Below are 12,307 nucleotides of genomic sequence, written 5' to 3' on the forward strand. Positions count from 1 at the left end.
GGTAGATTAATGCATCAGGTGGAGGGTTTGGGATGTTTCACTCAGACCTTTTCTTTTCCTGTTTAGTGAAGTATGAGAGAATCAAATTTTTGGTTCTTGCTCTGAAGAACTCTGTGGAGGTGTACGCCTGGGCTCCAAAGCCTTACCATAAGTTCATGGCTTTTAAGGTCAGTGGAGCTAATGTAGATACATAATGCAATTAATGCCTTGTTTGAATGTGCATAAAGTTCAAAAGGTTAAGAAATTAGAACTGATAAAATCTTTTACATGAACATTGGTCATTTTATTGATCTTTTGTGATTGATTTTATTAAGAGCTTATAGTAGAACTTAGAAATATCAATACTAGTACTAGTACTGAAATTGATCACACACACACACACACACAGTTATTCATTTGAGTATTAATAACCTTGTCTCCTCCTCTCTGACAGTCATTTGGTGACCTAGTACACAAACCCCTCTTGGTGGACTTGACAGTGGAGGAAGGCCAGAGGTTAAAGGTCATCTATGGCTCGTGCTCAGGGTTCCATGCTGTGGATGTGGACTCAGGAGCTGTTTACGACATCTATCTGCCCACACACGTACGCATTCTAACCATCTCTATTAGTTACAACATAATTCATATGAAAAGTTCAGACCATCACAGCCTCTGACTCTTCAAGGTCTCCCAGAGGTTATACAATTTTATTTGACAAAGCAATTGGAGGTTCACTAAAATTAAACTTTTCGACTGAAGGGTGAATATTCTAATCCTACAATTACATCAGACAGTATTCTAATTATGTTATGTTATGTTATGTCACACATTTACTTGGATTTTAAGTATAGTTTGCAATGCAAAGTTGAGTTTTTAGTTGAACCCGGTGGGGGAAATCACATGAACAGGCACAGAATAGAGTAAAACATAGCATACAGGATTTTTGATCTTGCAGACTAATTAGCATTAATTAAAATGGTGTTACGCTGTTTATACCTTGTGTCTGATATCTACTGTCAGTCAGACTTCTAACAAACCTCTGATCTTTACATACTCACTCTGGATTTCTCTTTTCTGTTCAGATCCAGAGCAGTATTCAGTCCCATGCCATCATCATTCTGCCAAATACAGATGGAATTGAGCTGCTGGTGTGTTACGAGGATGAGGGCGTGTACGTCAACACCTACGGCCGTATCACTAAAGACGTGGTGCTACAGTGGGGAGAGATGCCCACATCTGTGGGTATGTAGAACAAGAAGTAAAAATTTAGTGCTGGAACCTTCTGAAAATTGTCAGTTTTTTTATCATTATTTTTCTCAGCTAAAACGCAATCTGGAGCAAAAACTCAACCCTCAAAGATTACCTTTATTGGCCTGATGGTGGCACTATAGCAAAGACTTTTATGTTTTGGGTCATAAATCTTGAACCATTTGGTCTATTCTGAAATGTCTTTCTTTTCTTTCTTTTTTATTCTTATTCCTTGGGTCAAGACACAAATTTGCAGTTTGGACTATAATGCTCCGCCCACTTCGATTTTTTGCAAATTTGCATAATATGCAAACCCTACTTTTGCGAACTACTCTGTGGATTTTTTTTTTACTAATCCTGACATGTTTGATGTCAAACAATTCGTGAGAGTGTGAACTCGGGATGTAACGGTACAATGTGGCAACAGTTCGGTTCATATCGTGGTTCTTGGGCCACGGTTTCGATATATCAATATTGTCAAGTTCCAACATGCAGTACGTTTTTAGCCCTATTCCAAATCAACATGGGGCTCCTACTCACACTTGCAGAACCAATATTAAATAGAAAAAAGTCACAGATTAAATCAAATCACATTTTTTTTATTATTATTACCATTATTTAAAAACAGGCAAAATTAAATAAAGTGCAGTAATATGAAATGTAAAAATGAATATTATTCAATCAGCTCAACTAATAAATATTGTCAGCCAGTCACACACTTTAAGAAAATATTTGTGGCCTCAACACCCGGATCAAACAGGTACATGAATGCCTTCTCCGTTATTTGGTCACAACTCTGTCAAGATTTGTGGAATGCCAAAAATGTTAAACTCATTAATTGCCAGATTTGAGCCAGACAGATCTTCAGTAGCCAAGTCATGCAAAATAGTGGTTTTATGTGATGTGTTGCTGCACTCCTGTGGTCATTTCTTGCTATTATTAATTTTATACATAAACAGTGATCTAGGGCATGCCTTTCTGGCATAAAAAAAAACATTAATTTTGCTCATTTACAATGATATTATAAGGGCATTTGCCAAGTGTGGGCCCGACAGGCCTTCGGTAGCCTCTACAATGCCCATGTAACCCATAAAAAAATATGTAGCTACTAGAACCTCAGATATAATTTAGAAGTGTATGCAGCCCAATACTGTTTAATATTATGAGTAATGATGTCTTTGATGGAGTGCATCATAGGATAAGTAAAGCATTATATGCAGACGGTGGGGCATTATGGGTAAGGGGTCATATTATAGATCATTTAAAGTGCAAGATGCAAAAAGCAATGAATCAGGTTGAAAAATGGACATTTCAATGGGGGTTCCATCTTTCAGTTGAAAAAAAAGTCAGATCATCTATTTTTCTAAGAAAATAATTAACCTTACAATAGATCTTAAGTTATACAGACAGTCTCTAAAGCAGGTCAGTGACCTAAGATGTCTAGGACTGTGGTTTGATACCAAGCTTACTTTTAAAATGCATGTTCAAAAATGATTGACAAATGTAAGAAAGCTACCAATCTTTGGAAATGCCTTTCAGGGTACAGCTGAGGGGCGTCAGGTCTTTCCCTGAAAAGAATATATACTGCAATAATTCACTCAGTATTCGATAACGGATGCATGGTTTATAATTCAGCAGCAAAAACTACAGTAGCTGATCTGGACAGGGTGCAGGCCTAAGCTCTCCGACTGTGTTGTGGAGCCTTTCGTACTTCCCCAATCCCATCTTTGCAAGTGAACGTAGGGGAGATGCCTTTATATTTTAGGAGTTGAAAGCTTTCTCTAGCATACTGGGTAAACGTACAAGGGCATGGAAACACTCACCCTACAAAACAGGTGTTAGAAGACTGCTGGGAATATGGGTGTACTGTGAATGGTAGTTTTGGTTGGAATTGCAATAAGACAGCAAATGATATGGGAATAAATGCTATTCCTTGTAGTAAGACTGTTAACCTGAGCACAATTCCACTTTGGCTTTTCTAGCATCCTATAGTCAGTCTTGAAGCAAACAATGTAATTAAAACAAGAATATATCAAAGGGTACAACAGTATCTAGACATTATGTATCATGAAGCAATACAAATATACACAGACGCATCCAAAGAGTCAGCAGGTAAAACAGGAGTAGCTGTGGACATCCCCAAATACAAAGTTAAAATACAAAAAAAAACAAATCTGATCACCTTTTTATCTTTTCTGCAGAGATGATGGCCATCATACTAGCGCTACAGGGGGTAGAAGAAGTTAAGCCATATAGTACAGTAATCTGCTTAGACTCTATGTTCTCCCTAACAAGCATTCAGACTGGCAAATCTACATGCAGACAGGACAGTTAGATGAAGTGCACCAGATCATTTATAGAATAAGTCAACAAAATCTAAAACACAGGTATTGAGGGAAAGAGAAAAGCAGACAAGATGGCAAAAGAAGCACTAAAATCAGAGCAAATAGAAGTACAGGTTCCACTGCGCAAATTAGAATTTAAAACAATAATAAAAGACGATGTTTATAAAATCTGGCAAGACAAACGGGATGAGGAGAAGAAAGGCATATAATATACAACAAGAGGTCACAGTCAGGAAAATCAGTTCACTCACACGGCAGGAGGAAATCTGGTTCACCAGGCTCAGAATTGGACATACAGGATTGAACGGTGGTTTACACATTATAGGAAAACATGAGACAGGAATGTGCCCATATTATACTGAGACTGAAACCAAAAAGCACGTACTTCTCACATGCAGGCATTACTGTAAAAAGAGAGAACGTCTTGAGATGGTTACAAAGAACTCGGTAACTTTATATATATATATATATATATATATATATATATATATATATATATATATATATATATATATATATATATATATATATATATATATAAAATATATATATATTTTTGGTATATATATTTTTTGATATCCCAATGTGATCACACCTCAGTCCAGTAGATGGCAGTAATGCACTAAGATTGCAAGCTGCCAAAAAACTACCACAGAAGAAGAAGTTTTAGAAGAATTATTGGATATAGATATATATTAAGACTAATAAGCTGTTCTTATGTCAGAAATACAGCTGTAATTTGAGTGTTTAAAGAGCGCTCTGGTGAGTCCTGTGTTCTGCTAGGCTAATCTCTGATAGGGGGGAGTTCACCCTGCTGTGTTTAATTTTAGATGTTTGAGGGAAAATGAGAGAAATGAGGGAAATAAATTATCAGTCAGTAGAAATGCACTAAAGTGCTAATCGCTAGCCAATGCTAATTGCTAGCCAATGCGTTATTATATATTATTATTATATTATTGCGTTATTCAGTTACTTTAAGTTCAGACACACACATCTGGTCTAGCCCATCCAGTATTTTTGGGATAAGGTGGAAAGCAAGGTTATTATATTTATACGTTAACGAGAAAGCATGTTCATCTGAAATCCGTTCATCCGTCCGTAGGGTTCTAAGGGTTAAGCAAGAAGATTAGTTTTGAGCATGCAGTTTTACCTTTGCACAGCACAAGAGCACGAGAACCGTTACCAGCCTCACTCTAGGTAGCTCCCCAAAAGCTAGGAGCTCCACGATATACACACCATCATACATTACTGCTTTCATCAGTGACCAAATAACTGCTAATTGGGTAGTACACGAGAATAATTTCTCTCGCTCGCGCCCTCCCTCTCTCTTTCACTCTTTCACTGTCTCTCAAACACACACTTTTAAAGGGCTGTATTTCAGACATGGGATCACATATATGTAGAAAAATCCCGCAAATTATATTAATCACACAATAAAGGAAAACAGTTAATCAATCAGTAAGATTATTATTTATAATAAATAATTAAATAATAATAATGCATATATTCATTCATTCCTGAATCAATCTTGCTGTAATAAATGCAAAAATCTTGATCAATGCATTCAGCACTGAAAAAAAACACTCAAAAATAAATATAATTCTAAAATTAACTGAGAAAAGTTGCACAGGAAAAAGGAAGCAGTTTCAAGTCAATAGCCAATGCAAGCAACAAAAAAAAAAAACAGCAGTCGCGTGCAGATCTCTACATTTACACACTTTTGGCCAAATTTTGGTTAGTTTAGAGTTTATTGGGTTTCTGACTTTGTGGTTTTCTCACATTGAGCTCCCTGATGTGATGCAGCAGTATTATATACATTTACATACATTTTTTAAATTATTTTTGTGTTGGGTTTCTAATTAACAATACATGTTTTAATCCTGCACCTCACAAATAACACAAAGTATGAAAAAAAAACTAAACCTAATACTAGAACGTAAGTAAACAAAGAATTAAACAAATCAAAACTAGCAAACCTGCTCTAAACTAATTGAACTGGAGGAGGGGCCAAAACAAAATAAAATTAAACTATAATTAAAAGCTCAAAAGTATTATAACCCTGTTATTGGGTTGGTGGTGAAATGGGGTGGAGATCATCCAATATCCTGTTCTCCTTTTCAAGTAAAAAGTCTCCCATGGTCAGTAGAGACAGTTACTCCAAACAAAGCAGGATAAAATCCCTTCATACAAAACAAACAAAAAACAATGAATAAGTATGCATCCCAATACTTTGTCCATGTAGTGTTTGCTCCTGCTGACTTCAACCCAAATCTGACCCACTTAGTTCACACAGTGTTCAGTTGGATCTGGTGGCTAGACTAGGGTTCAAGGTCCCAGAGCAGAGCTAGAGAACAGTGAAATACGTCAATAAAAAAAAATGATTAAATTCTCCTGTTTTATTTGTTACAATAACAATTTAGACTGTCTAATATTTTTAATACACCTGTTTCAAAAGCTATACCAGAAATTTAAATTAAAAAGGCTGTATGTTAAACTTACACTTTTATACCCGTCCCACAGCCTACATCCGCTCCAACCAAATCATGGGATGGGGAGAGAAAGCCATCGAGATTCGCTCTGTAGAGACTGGACACCTGGACGGAGTCTTCATGCATAAGAGAGCTCAGAGACTGAAGTTCCTGTGTGAACGAAATGATAAGGTGAAAAAAAAAATACACACACACGCACACACATGCACACGCATTCTTATGAGTGTAAGAATATTTAGTTCTGAGAGATAAGAGATATAGGCCTGTTTGGAGATCTTTAGGAAACTCGTGGCTTGAAATACGGAAAAGGCATGTACTAATTCTCTTAAATAATAATGGGTGTGTTTTGGGCGTAACGAAATAAACTGGTACATATTATGGGTTGTTCACTGCTGCGTGCGCATTTACATGCATTGTGCACGTAATTCACTGCCAATATAGCAATAAATGCCTGACTGTTGACAGTGGAGCACTTGTGTTTTCTGTTGCAGAGATAGCAATATGCCAGAAAGTTACCTGAACACACCTCATTTAGTATAGATATACAGTGCCTCCAAGTAGTATTCAACCCCCTGTACATTTAGCAAATTTAACAAGTTGCAAATAAGTTAGAGATTTTAATCTTTGAACAAGAGCAAAATTCATTAACAGATGCCTAAATAATACAAACAAAAAATATAAGTTGCTCAGTTAAATTATAATACATTTTAAAAATAAACATTTTTATTAAATTATTATTCAACCCCTAGGTTTAATATTTTGTGGAAAAACCCTTGTTTGCAATTACAGCTATTAATCGTTTTTTTATGAGACCTGATCAGGCCTGCACTGGTCTCAGGATTAATCTTGGCTACCATGCAGATTTTCTCCAAGTTGTCTAGGTTCTTTGGGTGTCTCATGTGCACTTTAATTTCGAGCTCTTTCCACAAGTTTTCAATTGGGTTAAGGTCAGGAGACTAGGCAACTGCAACACTTTGATCATTTCCCTCTTGAACCAGGCCTTGGTTTTCTTGGCTGTGTGCTTGGGGTAGTTGTCTTGTTGGAAGATGAAATGACGACCCATCTTAAGGTCCTTGATGGAGGAACGGAAGTTCTTGGCCAAACTCTCCAGGTAGGCTGTGCTATCCATCTTCCCGTGGATGCAGACTAGATGACCAGGCCCCTTGGCTGAGAAGCAGCCCTACAGCATGATGCTGCCACCACCATGCTTGATTGTAGGGATGGTATTCCTGGGGTCGTATAGAGTGCCATCTTGTCGCCAAACGTCACAGGTGTGGTTGGCACCAAAGACCTCGATCTTGAACCAGTCTGCCTCAGAGTCCTCCAAGTGATCATAAGAAAACTGTAGACTAGCCTTGACATGGCACTTTGAAAGTAAAGGTACCTTATGGGCTCGCCTGGAATGGAGACCATTGCGGTGGAGTTCGTTACTTATTAAAAACAGTGTCCCCACCGCTATAAGATCTTTCTGGAGCTCCCTCCTTGTTGTCCATGGGTTAGCCTTGACTGTTCAGACAAGCCTGGCATCGGCACGGGAGGGAACTTTGAAAGGCTGTCCGGGCCGTGGAAGGTTAACAGTAGTTCCATAAGCCTTCTACTTCCGGATGATGCTCCCAATGGTGGAGACAGGTAGGCCCAACTCTTTGAAAATGGTTTTGTACCCCTTGCCAGCCTTGTGACCCTCCAAGATTTTGTCTCTGATGGCCTTGGAATGCTCCTTAGTCTTTCCCATGTTGACCATGTATAAGTGCTTTTCACAAGTTTTGGGAGGGGCATTCTTTTTTTGCTGCAGTGTTTTTCACACTTCCAGGCTGATCTACAGTCCAAATGTCACAATGCCAAGTTAACTCCTAATGTGTAAACCTACAAAATGTGCAGGGGGTTAAATGCTACTTGGAGGCACTGTATTCTTGTAGATATATAGGGCCCCATGATGTCAAATGCAGAGCACAATTAACTGAATATTTTAGCTTGATAACAACAAATAAAATAAAACAGATTATTTACTGGACAATGATAAAAATAAAAAACACAAATATGCAAAACTAAACAAACAATAAAGTAAGATAAAAGGATGTGTTTGGTGGAGCCGGCCATTTAATCTTTATCTTATGTTTTATTTGTTCAGGTTTTCTTCGCGTCAGTGCGTTCTGGAGGCTCCAGTCAGGTTTACTTCATGACCCTGGGACGAACCTCCTTACTGAGCTGGTAGACACAGCTGCCGCATGACGAGTCTCTTTACGACACCCAGAAAACCAACAACCACCACAAAACCGAGCGACGACTTCATGATTTGACAAGCAGAAGCTAATCGGACAGCGTCCTCCTGCTTTGTGAGACAGACTGAAACAGAAACTGTACAGAAAACTTCAACTTAGACGACGATTAAAAAAGGTGGGGTGAGGGGAGGTGGAGCGAGGCTGGAGATTACAGTATTAATGCTAGTCTGTTTGTCCTTTTTAATCTAGAATCCCTGCTTGAGTGGCTGGTAGAGTGAAGCTGGAGTGAGTCTTTCACTATGAAGATAAAAAACATGCTCTAGTGCTTTTTGTGTTTTTTTTTTTTGCCTGTAAGGAAGGTGTGGACGTGAACTTTGTTCACACTGTGGACAGGTTTTAGTGTGTGTGGGATGGGCCTAGGACTAAGACCATTTTAAAGAATATATTTTCAAAATTCTAAATATTATTATTATTATTATTATTATTATTATTTATTGTTAATATTCACTAAATATCCTGAGTTTTTTTTCTCCAAGGTTTGCATGCCCTGTGTCCTGCTATTTTAGCCACTTTATAGCCTACATTTTATCAGAGCCCAATGTGTCACCCTACTTTTGAAAGAACCAGAGAAAGGAACACACCTGGACATAAAGTGAACTTAGCCAACGTTTATGGTCAGCCCCTTTCTCTTGGTATCTCTTTATCTCTCTCTCTCCTCCCTCCTTCTCACCCCCTCTCCCTCTTTCTTTTTTCCTTTCACTTTAACTATCTCCCCTCTCTCCCTTTCTCCCCTCTTCACTCCATCTTTCTCTCTGTCTCCCTCTTTCTCTCCCCCCTCTCTCTCTCTCTGTCTCCCTCTTTTTCCCCCTCTCTCCCTCACTCTCGTTCTCTGTCTTCCTTTCTCCTCTCTCTCAACTTTTCTCTCTCTCTCTCTCTCTCTTTCTATCTCTCTCACTCCCTCTCCCTGTGTCTCTTTCTCTCCCCCCTCTCTTCTCTTTACTCTAATGATCTCTCTCTCCCTGTTTCTCCCCCTTTCTCTCTCCTCTTCACTCTAACTCTCTCTCTTCCTCTTTCTCCTCCTTTCTCTCACTTTCTCTCTCCTCTTCACTCCAACTCTCTCTCTCTCTTTCTCTGTGTCTCCCTCTTTCTCCCCCTCTCTCCTCTTTACTCTATCTCTCTCTCTCTCTGTCTCCCTCTTTCTCCCCCCTCTCTCCCTCTCTCTCCCCTTTACTCTCTCTCTCTCTTTCCTCCTCTCTTGCTATTTCTCCTCTTCACTCTAACTCTCTCTTTTTCTCTGTCTCCCTCTTTCTCCCCATCTTTCAGCCTATCTCCTCTTCAGTCTCTCTCTTTCTATCTCCCTCTTTCTCCCCCTCTCTCCCTCTCTCTCCTCTTCACTCTGTCTCTCTCTTTCTCTGTCTCCCCCTCTCTCTCTCTCTTTCTCACTGTGTTGGAAATTATATACCTGCTGTGAATAAGTGTTATGAAATCAAACAGAATTGTTTTGAATTATTTATTTGATTTTTTGCCTTTGATTTTCTTCAGATGTATGCGATGCAAGTTGGAATGTGGTATGAAATACTGTTCTGTGGTTAACGTTGAAATGAAAGGCATGGATCCACTTGTTTTTCTTCCCGAAAATGTTCAGCAGTATAACTACAGCGACTGAGCCTGTCCGATCGATTCTGGTGTACGTGATTTTGAGATTATGTTCAGTGACTCGGTTCAGCGGCGTGGGAAATAGGATTTTTACTTCTTCGTTACAGTTTAGTTGTTTTTCTCCAGTGTTGTAAATATTTATCAGGTTATTTCAGAGCTTCATGGTGTGTGTTTTTGCGGATGTGGACAGTTGATATGAACACTGAACACGGACAGCAGTATGAGCAGTGTCCGCTGGTTCTGAATACCATTTACTTTGTGTTTTTACACCTCTGTGGAGAGCAGTATCCAAGCCAAAACCTCCAGTGGCAGTCCTGTACTGCCTGCTTAAGGCTGCACATTGCGTTTTATTGCTACAGATTGCATTTCATTAATGAATAATTGGAGCGGATTATGGATGGAAGTATTATGTGTTCACCTGTTCTCTCGCATCACTTCTTTCTGCAGCTTTATTTCCTCTGCTCTTTAATCTAGCCTCTGAATTAATGATCTGTAAACAGGTATAGTGAAGTTACTACATCAACATTTTTTTTTGTGTTCGACAGTTGAACCCCGCCTGCTGTCTTCTGCATGTCGTAAAGACAAACGCAGTATTGGCTGAAATACGTTGATGCGTTTAAATGTTCAGAAAATCAGTTTCTGTTCAATGAGCTGGCTTTTGGTTCTGAAACTGTACTCGTACGTGCGTATTAGGTAAACCTTTGGAGCTGCGTGATTGGACGACCCCTCCTGTGTTTTTATGATTCTTCTGTCCGACCAATTCTGACATTTTCATTTTTCTTCTACTTTTCAAACTACCGACCACCAATACACATTCATACACTACACACTTTTCCTTTTTTGATTCTTCATATGATTTGTTTTTGCAGTAATAGGTATTAATTTTTGGGGAGTTAATTAACCTTAATATTTTGCTTTATGCAAACATATTGCTGCTTTGCATATAAGAACACCAACATGAAAAAAAATAAAAATTGTGCTGAAGTGACAAATTTAAAAACACCAGAACCAGTGTTAAGAAACCACTACATGAAAAAGACAAACATTTCTGGGCTTATGTTTAGGAGCTTTGGGTATTTTTTAACTCCAGACATAGTTAAGATGCTTAACCATAGATGGTTCTGTATTTTTCTTTTTTTTTTTATTCCTCATTCAATTCTATGACTATGACCTAATCTAGTGCTCACGTAATATAATGCTGACCTATTGAGAATGTTTATGGAGACGGAGGTTTCTTACACTAATGTGCATCAATATTATATTTCTGTTATCTCACAGAATTCTTTGCTTTTTTCTATCAAACATTTTTTTTGTCAGTATTTGTCTGCTGTTATTATAAGGATAATCGTTCAGGCAGCAATCTCTCAGTGGTGTGCTGACCTTTCAGAAATGTTCCCGGCTGATTGGATGTCTGTGTTTCAGTCGTGGCACTGTATCGTTCATCCTCTGTGTATGGCAGGAAGTCCTGTATTTTCCTGATGGTCCTTTGTTTTTCTTTGGAAATAAACCCCTAAAGTAATTTAAGGAATCTTCATTGAATGTTTTTATTGTTTCCCTTCTTTTGTTTTCAGATGATCTTTATCATCACATCAGCCATGTGACAGATTTAAATTATATTTGATCTAAAATGATTAAGAATATGTAAAAGACAATATACTGAACAATGAATACTTTGTCATATGGCTGTATTTTTTATCAGGGTTACAATTATTCATACAGTGCTAAAAGTCTATAAACAGAGCTGCTGAAAGTTCCAAAATGTCTTCCACTTCCAAAGTCAAAACCTCTTAAATTTCTGTTTATGTAAGGATGTTTTAACACCTGTCTTTGTTGGCTCTGAACATCAATACCAAGAGTGAAATGTACTGTAAACCATGGTCAGAAAACACAAGGTGGTCTCGGTCCGGAACAGCTGATCCATGGTCCGATTGTTTTACAGTGTGAAACGCTGTTTTGGAAGGTTTGGACTATCAGACCACTTACAGGAACCAGAGAGCACTGTGGCAGCTGTTAAGCATGGTGGTGGGAGCTGTTGCTCTGGGGTGTTTTGCTGGCGGTAGTACCAAATACAGTGGATGTAATAATGAAGCTGTATAAACCAGCACATTAAGTTTAAACAATTTCAACTTTTCCAGAAAGACTGGTTACATATTCTGGTCATGGTGCAGCTTGCAAGGAACAAATGCACTTACCAACCAAAATTAGTATGGTGTCCCATGACTTTTACCATGTATAATGGAAGTTAAAGAACATCTCACTGACCTGTGGGATTTGTGGGAAAAGTCTCCTGGACTGGCTATGAATGTAATTTTTTTCTAAATTGTAGTCGCTGTTCACACAGACAATTTCAGCCAGACACTGCCGTTCACCA

At 38.4% G+C, this 12,307-nt stretch overlaps 1 protein-coding gene across 7 annotated transcripts in view; it reads left to right on the plus strand.

Annotated features, from left to right (window-relative positions):
- map4k4 (mitogen-activated protein kinase kinase kinase kinase 4) overlaps positions 1–11,460 on the plus strand; it is a 211,352-nt gene extending 199,892 nt beyond the window's left edge. For all 7 annotated transcript variants that reach the window (XM_049485385.1, XM_049485378.1, XM_049485380.1 and 4 more), the window contains 5 exons: positions 67–167; positions 434–583; positions 1,062–1,221; positions 6,093–6,232; positions 8,190–11,460. In XM_049485385.1, coding sequence (XP_049341342.1) covers positions 67–167; positions 434–583; positions 1,062–1,221; positions 6,093–6,232; positions 8,190–8,273 — 635 coding nt within the window. In that variant the 3' untranslated portion in view covers positions 8,274–11,460. The remainder of the gene's footprint in view (positions 1–66; positions 168–433; positions 584–1,061; positions 1,222–6,092; positions 6,233–8,189) is intronic.
- The last annotated feature ends 847 nt before the right edge of the window (positions 11,461–12,307 follow it).

The sequence above is a fragment of the Astyanax mexicanus genome, chromosome 11 (assembly GCF_023375975.1).
Source record: "Astyanax mexicanus isolate ESR-SI-001 chromosome 11, AstMex3_surface, whole genome shotgun sequence".
NCBI classification, from domain to species: Eukaryota; Metazoa; Chordata; class Actinopteri; order Characiformes; family Acestrorhamphidae; genus Astyanax; species Astyanax mexicanus.